The 12838-nt window shown below is 41.7% G+C and overlaps 1 protein-coding gene across 1 annotated transcript; it reads right to left on the reverse strand.

Annotated features, from left to right (window-relative positions):
- Nucleotides 1-240: 240 nt before the first annotated feature.
- On the reverse strand, nt 241-11352 carry LOC145908411 (mannose-P-dolichol utilization defect 1 protein-like). Its single transcript, XM_082995686.1, has 7 exons — nt 11239-11352; nt 11031-11096; nt 10767-10899; nt 10642-10702; nt 9839-9982; nt 1272-1454; nt 241-1069 (listed from the first exon to the last, which is right to left on the reverse strand). The coding sequence occupies exons 1-7, from the start codon at nt 11300-11302 to the stop codon at nt 1025-1027; spliced, it is 696 nt and encodes a 231-aa protein (XP_082851812.1). The 5' UTR covers nt 11303-11352; the 3' UTR covers nt 241-1024.
- Between the last annotated feature and the right edge of the window lie 1486 nt (nt 11353-12838).

Consider the following 12838-nt stretch of genomic DNA (forward strand, 5'->3'; position numbering starts at 1 on the left):
ATTCAAGGGCGTTTTTGTGAATGGTGCAGAGTGCGAAGAGAACGTGAAATTGCAGCCCCCGTGCTTTGGGCACTGCAACAAAGCAACTGGTTTGATATTGCACAGTCCTTTGTCGTTATTTCTGTAGCGGTAAGTGGCTTTTGTTGGCCTCTCAATGAACTTTGGGCTTTTCGCATGTGGGTTGCCAATGGAGCCAAGCGCAGAGCAGGAGTTTGGAAACAATGAGATTAAAAGTCAGGTTGTATCAAATTCAGACATTTTTATTGGCTCTGTTGGTGAGAAGTTACTTGTGATCGGTTGAAAAAAATATTCTTTCTTAATGGAAGTAGTAACGACCAAGCTACCAGAATTAGATGTACAACAAGGGGCCTAATAACTCTTGTACGAAGTAACAACGAAACAAGAACACGACAAAAAAAGTTATGACCGGTTTCCCGTATGGTTTCAGCGGAAACGAAAGGCTCAAAACTCCATTTGGCCTCACCCAAAAAAGGCCCAAATAAGAACCACATCCGCACGTCAAGAAGCTTCGTCATTAGGAACCAGAAAGCCATAACCCACTGCTTCTCACTTGTTGTGTTGTCGCCGCCATTTTTATTTTTCCAGGGCCTACTCGAGATGCTATTTTCTGATGTAGTAGTTGCTGCCCTCGCAGTAGCAAGGCGCAGAGGCCATAGTGGGATAGAATTTTATTTGGTTCTTGATTATAGCGGAACAGCAATAGCACTGGTACAGTTGGAACAATATAAATTGCATATGCGCTTGGCGGTCATCTTATCCACAGAATTGCTTTGCAATGATCTAGGTAAGAAACCTTTTCAAAATCACACGTTGTTCTTTCTTGTTCCAAGGTGGATTTTTCAATGATAACAAATAACTTTGAGTTTGACAAATGTCATAGCTTCGGCATCGCGAAACTACAAACACAAAACAAATAAACTAATTACACAACGTGTCTGCTTTGTTAACAGACAAGCAAACGTCCAAGTGCTTCAAGAATTGGGGCCATAGAACCAACGACAAATCACTCGGCTTTGGCCTTTTTGCCTACGTTCCAATACCAAAGCATCTGAAACATATACATTTTATGAAGTGAATTGCAGAAAAAACTCTCACAATTAAAACACTATAATGTTGGTTAAATTTAAAATAGCGGAATCTCCGAGAAAAACACTTAGTGTCAGATTAACAAGGCTTTGTTACTCAAACACAAATTTGAGGCAATATAATGGATTAGTTAGTTACATATTACAATATATTGATGGTTTTACCTGTGACGCTATAACACCGTTGCATACAGTGGAAACAACGTAATTCATGACAACAAGTGAATCTCCAGTCTCCTTGATTGAGGTAAATATGCGGGCAACCGAACCAGTGAATATTAGAAATACAGTTATAGCCGATAGTTGTCCGGTGCTGCCGTTTCTATAATTGTCAAGAGCTTGTATCATCTGAAAGTAAAATAACGCACTATTAATCACTCGGCTCGAGTTTGCCATCAGCACTGGTTAAATTCAGCCCAATCAATATAGATAGCACTGTAGTAAACAACAAAATTTAACAATTTTTTTAAAAAAAGCATGTAAGTACAACAAAGGGTAGGGTTTCAAGACAGAAAAAAACATTTTGTGAGCTGCATACAGATGGCCACTGCTTCAACCCGCAAAGGTCTTGTCAGTGCGGCTTGGTGTGACCACCGTATGCAGATTGGCACCTTTGTTTATGATATCAAAGAATGAAAAAACATTGTTTATGATATCAAAGAATGCAAAGTTGATTCAACAAATTAGAGTGCATGACTTTTCTGTTCTGCATTTTCACGTGCATTTCCCAAATGAAGCCAAAGATGCCACAAGATGTTGTTTCAACCCAAGCCGTGTCTGCTTAATATTTTTAGATAGTTAATAACCGATATCCAATTATACAACATCAGATTTTAGTGTGTAACCGGATCGTGGACAACCGGCAGGCACAGAATTTTAATGAAGGACGACCACATATAAATTCCATTAGCACTTCGCGAGCGACGATATCCGAACGCCTTCATACTCGTTGAAATCAAGCAGAACGACACGTCATAATAAGAGCGCCGCGAATTCGCGACTTCATAAATATTTCGGCTTGATCGGGCGGACAGCGCACGGACCAGTTCCCCCGGCCGCGCCCCAATAACATTTATTAACGTTCATAACCGGAAACCGGGTCACGTGGTTTAATCAGGTGTGCGTGACTGCTCAAGCGTGTCGTAATTGGGAGTGACTAACAGTCTTTTTTAAGCCCAGAATTGGCAGTTACGCGAAACATTATAGAACGCAAGATAATAATAATTGCTATAATTTTTCACCACTGCTGCTTGTGCTGCCGGGCGTATGTAATATTAACACCGGTGCAAATGCTTCTTTGCAGCAATCAAACAACCAAGAAAACCCACGAAGTTTAAATTATTTAATAACAGCGCAATACGGGTTTAGAACAAAGAAGGATCCAAAATCCATCAGTGGGTAACAAACGCGGGAGCGGGAAACGATTTCAAAAACAACAGCCAGGTGCCCGCGGGGTTTCCTGGGGGAATGATTCAAAAAAAAAACCTGGAGAAGGCGGCGATAAAACAAATGGCAAATATCAGGGAACAGATCGTCACCCCTTCGGTAACGAGCGGCCGCGACTTAACCATTTCGCCTCTTCGGCGCGTTTGAAGGGGGCCAGAATGCATTAGCGGACCCCGGCAAGCGGGGCCGTGCAACTGGAGAGAGGAAACGTAATATTTTACTTCACGTCACTCAGCACGTGTTTCGTCTAAGGTTACGACACGCGCGAGTGCTCACGATGCCACTGAACCTCGATGGAAATGAAGCTGTTGGGAGCGTTGGCCTTTTAGATAGGAGGTGTTGGACGGTCATAGCTAAGCTTCTATTCCAAAAATAGTCCTTTAAAAGGGATCCAATACATTTGTTGTAGTGGAAAACTAGGAGAGTCTGGCGATTGTGCTCAAGGTTGCGTGCAATACGGGGATTGCTGATGACGAATTAACTAGGTTGGGCACGCAGTTTTGGGTGTGGTGCAAAAAAACACTCGTCCAAACTTTTTTTCCACATGTAACCAAAAATCATTGGACACTTGTGCCAGCACACTCAAGGTTTCAGAAGGAAACAATTTCAGACGATTAATCGGAGACATTTCGACATAGAGACGTTATATACATACAGAACTATTCTTTGTGTCCTCCATCTATATCAAAGAATGCAACGTTCAATACACAAATCAGTAGCGAAGGTACCACATTCATTTAGTTAACTGGCGCATCAAACAGTGACACTTGTCAAGGACGCCAGGACAGATCCTTTTCCCATAGGCATTTTTAAGGTTCTGTATCGCTACCGAAAATCGTCAGTGAGCCGCACACTCGAACATGTGATGCCAACACAATGCACAGGGCGACAAATATATCGCGATAAAACGCCAGGGGGAGCGACAAGAACAACATAACGCTCGAATATGACGCCACCTTCTAAGAGCGTCTCCGCTATGCTACGATATATGTCGAGGTGTCGATTCGATCCATTAAAAACGAAGGCGCTCAGTGCACCTGAGCAAAGAGCCTATTGGCGCCAGGGTCTACGGGCGACCCTTTCTAATCGCCTTATGTCATCGACGCCACACAAGAAGCAGCCCGGAAGTAGGGTTATAGTACGTAGGGAGAGCGGCGAGTCGTTAGCGGAGATAAGCCCGTGCGCGTGTTGTAGTTAGTAGTGCGGAGATATGAGGTGTGGATAAAACAACATGGCTATGGAAGCCGCGATACGGGATCTGGAGAATGTGTGGGAATGAATATGAGTTCTTGAGGTCTTCGGGATTTTTAAGATGCTCAAACGCAGCACAATTTAAGAAATATAGAAAAAACTCTGGGTGGCATTTCATGATAAATAATTCCTCCAGGCTCGCACAGCACGCTTGCGCAAATATACGTTTGAGCGAATAAAAAGTGCAAAACCAGACTTGACCCGAGTTGATGTGCATTGGCATAGTAGTAATCACTTTTCGGCGACGCTCTTTTTGACATGCGAGGAGAGATGTAAAATGAGTTGAGGACAACGCTTCCCGCAGAATACACTTTACCCACCAGCAGGTCATGACTCACCAAGAGAAACCATCCATCTTCAAGAGCACATACAAAACAATGATGTCACAAACATACCTTATGACGTAGCCCTGTATACGCCCGAAGAGTACGACGGCAAAACACACCAGAAAACAACAGATCCACGCGATGGGCGACAACAATAACATATAACAGACGACTACATCAAATGGATGTCGGGGGCCGCGACAATTTACACAGGGTCACCGCGCGCCTCCAAAGTTTATGCAAATAATAGACAGCGGCGTGTTTGGAAGCGAGGGGGGAAAGAGAGAGTGCGGTGATCTATGTAGTGAAGCAAGTTTTCGCAGTCCATTAAAAGCAGAGTAAACAGAATACAGAGAGACTGGGGAGTCTTTCATCTCGCTGGGGCAAGCCCGAGATGCGCTGTTGTTTCAAGGCGGCGGGCTTATCTGACGTAGAGACGGAAGGAACGACTTGATTAAACGCTCGCACATAAGAGTCCCTGGCGCCAGAAAAGTTTTAATTCCTCTCTCGCGCCACCGTGAGAAAAGGTGGAAATTTCGGCATTTTATAAAAAAGCGAAAAAAAAATCGCCCTCCTTTAGGAGTTACATAAGCGACGCGTAAACGTGGTTGTGATAACTTAATCGTCCTTGAGTTGATTTGGGTAACAGTCAGCCCAAGCCCGTAACTCTACACAAGCACACAAAGAGGCTTCGTGGACCATCTAACAAAACACTTTTGTTGAGAAAAAATCTACGCTGTGAGTTGTTCCTTTTAACGCTGATGCTTCGAAATACGACCAAGGCCAAAACTATCGAGAACTAGCAGCAGCACGGGAATCAAACAATTACAACAACAAAAATCAACATATCGGAGTTTTCTATAAAACAACTCCAAAAATTGAAAAATTGGGATCTGAAATTGGGTGCTGTTTCTCCACTGTGTGCGCAATTCTCTCGCCTTTTCATGCAAGGCCGGTAACACAGTGTTTTGCCTTGGCACAATAGCATTGTAAGAGGTCGAAGTTGCCTTTCAGACATTTTTGAAATCATTTTATTGTGCCTACTGTAAGGAACTGAAGATGCCCATGGGGCGAAATATATATTCCTGATAAAAATCCAAGCTGATCCTGTAGTAAAAAGCTGCTGCTATTTTTACTGTGACAAGCAACATACATAATTACGCCAAACCACCTATCTGGGCGTAATAACCACGTTTCCTTACAGCTTCTAACTGCTGTGTGCGAGCGTAGATCACACGTTTTTTAATACTAAAACAGGTACATATGCCAACCGATATGGGCCGAAATAAGGGCAGTAATGTCCGGTTATAGTATCTGTTTTAAATTGGGTATAATGTTGTAATGTGTATGTCGCCGAAGAACAGATTATTTCGCGTGGGAATGTTGAACCTTGGCAACATATTTAAATGCTTGGAAAAATTGTACGTGGCGTGTAACATTTCCTTGCGCAAGAGAATTGGAAAATTACAAACCATCGTCACCAATAAACCAAGCACATTACAAACGTTATGTCATATATAGGTAGGTATTAAAACATTCATGCCATGGGGAATTTGCCCAAAGAACCCACAGAGCCTGAAATCAAGATTTAAGAAAAGACAACAAAACATTACATATTTTCGGCAAACAACGTTATAAAAAACAACAAACACATCAGTTAGTAAACTTGCACACGTCGAAAACCCGCGTGCTTGTTTAAAAATCACGCAAGCAAAGAAGAGAAAACCAACAGCGACACAAACGAAAGAGTCGTTAGTGCGAAAGAAGTCAAGAGATCTGTGTGGCGTAACGCACCCGGACAGACTCAAAAGTCTCAGCGAAAGTGCCATACGGAAGATGGGCACTTGACATGACTCCTTAACCGTGGCACCCTTTCTCCTTTCCCTTGCCAACGGAGCGTTGTACAAACGTGCAGACAAATATACCCAGGCTATAGAGGCCTGGGATCGTTGGGACCAAAAACCACGACCTTCTGGCACGTCAGGGGCACAGAACCGGCCATTTGGGGAGAGCCGGGTACCCGTTATTACGTCGCAACCAAATGACAGCTTCGCGGGGGCGCCTGGTGCTTAAATTAAGAGCAGCGATAATGGGGGCGTGGGAGCGGAGTTGTTGGCAATGGGTGTGCTGTCTTCAATGTCGGATACCGTTTTTGTTAATTTGTGTGCGACCACTTGTGGCAATACAGTTGAAAAACAAAATATAAGACCTTCATTCAATAACTGAATACAGGCACCGATAAAGCTTTTGCCCACGCGTTTCATGCTTTGAAGCAACAAGAACACAAAAAATCATCTTTTACCCTTTCAAAAAAACAATAGTCCGTACAAATACGTACAAAAATTCTATCCGCACGAAGGCCTACATGCAAACGTTGTCGAGCAATTGAAAACCCTCAGTGGTGAAAAGACAAGGCACGTGTACAAGCGGTAGCCGGCATTGTGGGGCAATTGAGCACAACAGATAATGTTTCAGGGGTGCTCTGCAACGAACAAAGGCGAACAGCCCACGGGGAAGGGATGTGACTGCAGAAAGAGCCGACGGAACTTGGCCAGGGGTCGGTTGGGAAAAAACACGGCGGCGGTCGCGCTTAGAACAATAGGGGACGGGATCTGCGCAAGAACGCGCGTGAATAGCAAGCCACAAGTGGGGCCGGGCAACGGGGGCGGAAGGGTGTGGAGTAGGACCGACTGGGGCATACAAACAGATGGATCACGGCGCTGTCACGCACGGGGGGACCGCAAAGGCGAGCGCGCGCGCCATAACAGATAGAAACGGCTCGGCTTAATAAAGTCAGCGCCTTCCAGAAGTCGCGAATTCGGCGACGGACGTCAGTCATCAGGACACATTAGCACGAGCCACATAGGAGTCGCACATGAATTTCGGCACAGCGACGACCCATCTCGCCAGCGTAAGTGGCGTTGACATTGAGAAGGCACCGATAAAGACAGCCAGTAAAATAATATCGGGTCTTTATGCGAGGGCGGGGGTGTTGCCCTTCTCAGACCGAAAACCTTCCAAAGTACACATCTTAAAATGTGAACGACTTCGTTCGTCAATCTGCAAGCCGTAAGTCGTGTGAGACGGAACCGACCGGCGGTTGTTTGCTATCGGACCATGGTTTGGGTGGATTGCAAGGGCCGCAGTGTGGATAACGGGTCGCGAACTTTACCAGGGGGATACGCAAGACCACACACGCTCACGCGTCTATAACTGGTGTGTAGTGTGACGCGAGGGCAAATGAGTGGAAATAATAGGAGATCGGCATCGGCAAATCACAGCCATGGCAAATGCTGGCGATACTTTATAGTTTTTACAAGAAGTGGAAATAATTAAGAAAAAGGCAACCAATGCACAACACAGCTGCACCACCTTGTTTAATTGTTAAATTCTATAGGGACTTCTTAAGCAACACTCGGGTTATATTAACAAAGACGTGCGATAAGACAACGACCAATCAACCGTTATTTAACGAAACTGCGTGAAGTCATCAGGAAATGAAAGAAGAGGTAAAAAAAGTTCCTCAAATGCTGTATTCTATTTAAATTTCCATTTTTGTCAATGGCAACGATGTCACAGATAAAACAACACATCAGGTGTTTTGTGTGCCCATCTAGTTGTCAAGGAAAAATAGGAAAGGGGACAAGATGTAAGCTGCCGTGCTGCGAGAGCCAAGCACACGCTTAAGTGGTTAGAATACAATACCTAGACACCACTTCACTTCCCACTCTATCGGCGTTCCGACGTTTTAAAGGCATTTTAATATGAAAAAGGAGCAAACCAAGCTTCGTTGAGCAAGGACGAGGCATTTACAGGCAAAAAGTGACGAAATGCCAACTACGATGGATTCGAATAAAAAAAACGAATAGGCGAATAGTTTATCTTCCAGTAAATGTAAAAGATTGCGCATTTTTTCCATAAAAAGCTGAAGGTTCAGAACCAAAGCTACCAAATATAGGCAGAGATAAAATCATGAACGTTTTTAAGTCAGACGCCCAACTAAGAACAAAAATCAAAATATTTAAAAAATTTTAAAAGAAATGAACAACTTATTTCTACGAACGCAACCACAACGAGTTTAAAAATAATTTGGTAGTTTTACATGAATTAATGATTTTCGATGTACGGCGTTCCTGAACCTTTGACAGAACACAAAGAAACCAATCTTACGATGACAACAGAAATTTAAGGTGCGGAAAACCCTGTCGACGACAATATAATCGATGCCACGCTCTTTCTTCGGCGATACCGCTCAGTAATACTAAACGCCGCTCGACAGAAGCTTTGTGACGTCACAAAGCTGTGCGGCCATGCGTGTAGTATGAAACCCTGGCGGGTGGCGTGACAAGATGCAAGAGGAGTTGTTCGCGTGCCTGATATAAAAGAAAAAACAATCGCCAAACAGCAACTTGACAGGAACTGGGATGCAGGCGGTCAAGACTTGAATGGAAGGGACGATCCCTAAAACTCCTGGGAAAATTTGGACCCGCTACATTCGCATGCTATCGAGGCTGTATCGGCAACAAATACATCGCTTTGTGAAGCGCCTTGCGCCATAAACGTTGGCCACAAAAGGACCCCGACTCAGTTTTCCGTGATAGAAGGAATTTGATTGGCCAGCAACGGCGGGGCATTGAATTTGTAGCGAAATTCTTGACGCGTTATCATCGATTAGTAGTGTTACGAAATTTCCACCACAACGTGGCGTCAATGAACAATTCTGCGCTAAAAACGGCACACACAAGCTAAAAATGTCACAAAGGCACCCCCCGAATGAACACACCAAACTTTCCGTTGGACAGAAAGCCAACTTAAACCAACGACAGAAAAGACCAATAAACTACAGACGTAACTATTTACGCTTATATTTTTGTTCTCTGTTTGTGCGCCTGAAGAATGTCCACGTTGTATTATTCACATTTATTGCATCCTGATAAAGGCTGCTGCATGGTGGCCGAAACGTTGATATAATAAAATTTTTGCCAGAAGAGCCGTATTGCAGCAATAACACATGCCTGACAGCACCAGTAGTAATTAATCAATTATTTCGTGCATAAGAAGCCTCGATGCCTGAAGTTCAATGTGCGATGTGAAAACTGTTTTAACACTATTGGATATAGATGATGCCTAATAGGCTTTGAAGAATCTACAATTTATAATGAGGTGTTAAATCACTCCCACCATGTAGTTGCACACTTGCAAACCTACCTGATGCCATGCCATTTGCCAGACCGAAGAAATGTTACTCGATGTCGCCACCTTGCGGACGCTGTTTTTCTCACAAATTGGGGAATTTCAAAATGAGCACAGAAGCAACTCTTTGACACCACCACGCGGCAGCACAATACCACAGACGATTGTTTGTGCGTCAAGCCACAATATGTAACAGGTTTTCAGACCACATACTGTAAATGTATATGTTTTCAGTATCCCTTCGTGTACTGTGGGGATATCATACAATGCATGTTTTGAAACAGTTGCCAATAAAGTGTATTGTGCTGCAACCTTGGTTTCTTTTAGCCAGTGCCTATCTATCCACATCTTCTTGAGTTTGGGTCACCAACAAGGCTGTTTTACAGCCAAGTAATACACTCTAGCTCATACAACAAACCAATAATACATTAGCTCTTTACTTACCAGTAAAGTGTAAATTTTGTGATATAATTTTAAAACAAATATACTAGGAAATTGTTAAAACAAATACACTACCTTGCTAATAACAACAGCCGGCATGTTGCTCGCTTGCATTGCAGCCAATACACTGAATGGTGTTAGTCCAGAGAGAAGGACACTCAAAATACCAAGAAAAATGACAACAAATACAAAAGCCACTCCAGTCTTCCTTTTGTAATGCTGCAAAGATATAATTTATCACATTAAATATTTGCTTAGCATAATATTGTGTTTATATTGTTAAAGACGTCTGGCATATAATATTGCACAAGTTGATATAGTTACCACGGCACACCAAGACTCTTTAGTAGTTCCAACTGTCTTTTGGATTACAATACAACCATACATAGATGAGCACTTTCTGACACACCAAAATCATATTCCATTGATATTTGTTCTGTTTTGCTCACTGTTCTGAAAACTTGATCCATGCAGCCTTCAGTTGAATTGAACTAAATGCTACCTATTAACCATATCCATACTACTATTCTCAGTGTCTGAGGCACAAATCATGTGTATCTTGTTGTCAAACACTTGACAAAAACATTTAATTACCACAATACACTAAGACTTTTTGGTGTTCTTATTTTTTTTAGAATACAAAATGGGCACTTTCTGACACAGCCATGTCATATTCCATTGATCTTGTGTTCTGCTCTTTGCTTTGTACTTGATCCATAGGTCGTAATTGAACTAAGTGCTATCTACACCGTAACCTTGCTGATATTCAAACTGTTTGAGAGTTCCAGGATAATAATTTGTACAAAAATTTTGTTTGGTGATTTTGTACAGACCACATAAATTACTTTCGAAGTTTTTATATGATTCAAACATTTCACCTGAATTAGAGCTCCAATGATAACATTTTGCAACAGAAGGAAAAAGGAATCACCCCAAGTGCTAAAAATATATTTTCACTATAATTATAGAAATAAACCTGTATTATTAACATTTGACAGCATACCTGAAAGGAAATCCTTGGGCAATACTGTACACAAACATGGAGGTAACTGCATACAATTCCAGAAGAAGGGAGGAAAAGCTCAATCCTTTAGAACTACCAGCGGACAAAATTTTCTGTATTTGAGGGACCTTGACTGGAAAAGCATACATACACGTGCAAAAAAACACTTTTATTGATTAATACAAACAGAATATACTTTTTAGGTGTTGGTGAATTGCAAACCAGTTATTATTACTACATTAATATTTTTACTATGTCACCTACCCAACACTGCTCCAGCAACAATTGAATAACCAAGAACTTTACTGATAAGTGCTGCCAAGCAATCATCTGAAAAATAGAAACTGTTGCATAAATTTACATATGCCTTCCACAAACCATACAATAAAACTGTAAAACTAACTGCTTTCTTTGATATACTATTGCCTTGTGCATATATATATTTAGCTACAAAGTATTTTTTTTGTCTTACCATGAAAGAGATTGAAATGATGAAAGAATTGGTCAAAACACTCATCTGACATAAGTGCATTCATGATTGTTACAAGAAAAAATACTTTATTACTATTATTCCTTTGCAAGAGCAAACCGTATACCAGTAAGTAAACAATACACATTTATTGAGTAAAACTAGTTTTTCGGCACACATTAATGTAACAGACCAACAGTTTAAATGCACAAATTAATGAAAACAATTTCTTACAAGCAATTTAAATATTTTGTAGGTGAATACAATTGCCTGTCGTTACATTTCTAAAAATACAACAACAACACAAAAACAGCACAACCGCCAGCAATTGCCGGCGTAATAAAAACTTGCTGATTGTTACGTATGATGACGCATTGGGTTTTCCCACATTTATCCAACACTGCAGAGCATTTCGTCGACAAGCAAAAACGATTAAGATAAATAAATTACATCAAAATCATATTTGTTGCTTTATTAAAACATAAATAAAGAGGGTATAAATTATGAGAAGTGGAAATCGCTAAGGCGGTTGCAACAGAATGGGGATAGAGTCCCAAAATCGAACGGGTATTTATGTAATCAAATCATTTTCACTTCGAACAAAAACATGTTTGGCAGAGGATGGACGCAAATGTAACCATATTTGTTGACGAACCGGGCACTTTTATGAAAAGTACTCAATTTTCTTTCGGTGGATCACTATTTGGCTTGGGAATAGAACCATTGAATGAAATTGGAAAATTGCACAGATAAATCGTTCTCCAAGAAAATAAACAGACGGTGGCGCTGCTGATCTATATAGTAGCTGGCTGCGAAACATTTATTCATCGGTGGGCGGTTGATTGGCAGCATTAGTCAAGCCCATATACCAAGAAAGACCCATATACCAAGAAGAAAACCTGATTGGGATTCGTGGCCAGGATGTCCAGGGTTCAAATCCCGGTGTGGTCAAAAAAATCATTCATATCTGATATGCAAATAAACGTTCCTGGCATCACGTTAAACACTCTTGCAATCGGATCAAAATCACAATCACCTGCTCCTATGGGTTTCGTTGGTATATCCGCTGATTATAAGTCACAAAAGTCGTAAAATACCTTCAAGGTACGGATTCGACTTGATGCCGTATGGTTCTCTTTTTCCAAATTGTTTCCACTCAAAAAATATTTCACAGAAATGTACGTCAAATGGCAAAACAGAAATGCTTTGTTGAACATCTGACAAAGAAGCAGCAGAGTGCAACTTTATTGAAAGGCTCGGTTTGTCGCCGGGGGTTATAGGCTACGTTGAACCATCTACAGCATTGGTTCTTCCTTAGTGATTTCAAGGGAATCGCGAAGAACCTGATGTCTTTCCAAATTCATGCCAGATTGCAAAACTGTACTAACGTACTGTAAGTCTAAATTTATGTCAACTGCTGAATGTGATCTTTGTATGAGAAATGTGCTGTTCATAATTCTGAGAATAAAAAGACTGGCCCATTCTGTTGTTAACATTGTCATGTTTTCATACGAAAAACGTTTCGGCAAGAACTTATGCCATCATCAGTTTGTGCTGTTCTATTCTAAAACAAGTAACAAGAAGGCGATTCTTTGCACACAAA

This window comes from Ascidia mentula, chromosome 7 (assembly GCF_947561715.1).
Source record: "Ascidia mentula chromosome 7, kaAscMent1.1, whole genome shotgun sequence".
NCBI lineage: Eukaryota > Metazoa > Chordata > Ascidiacea > Phlebobranchia > Ascidiidae > Ascidia > Ascidia mentula.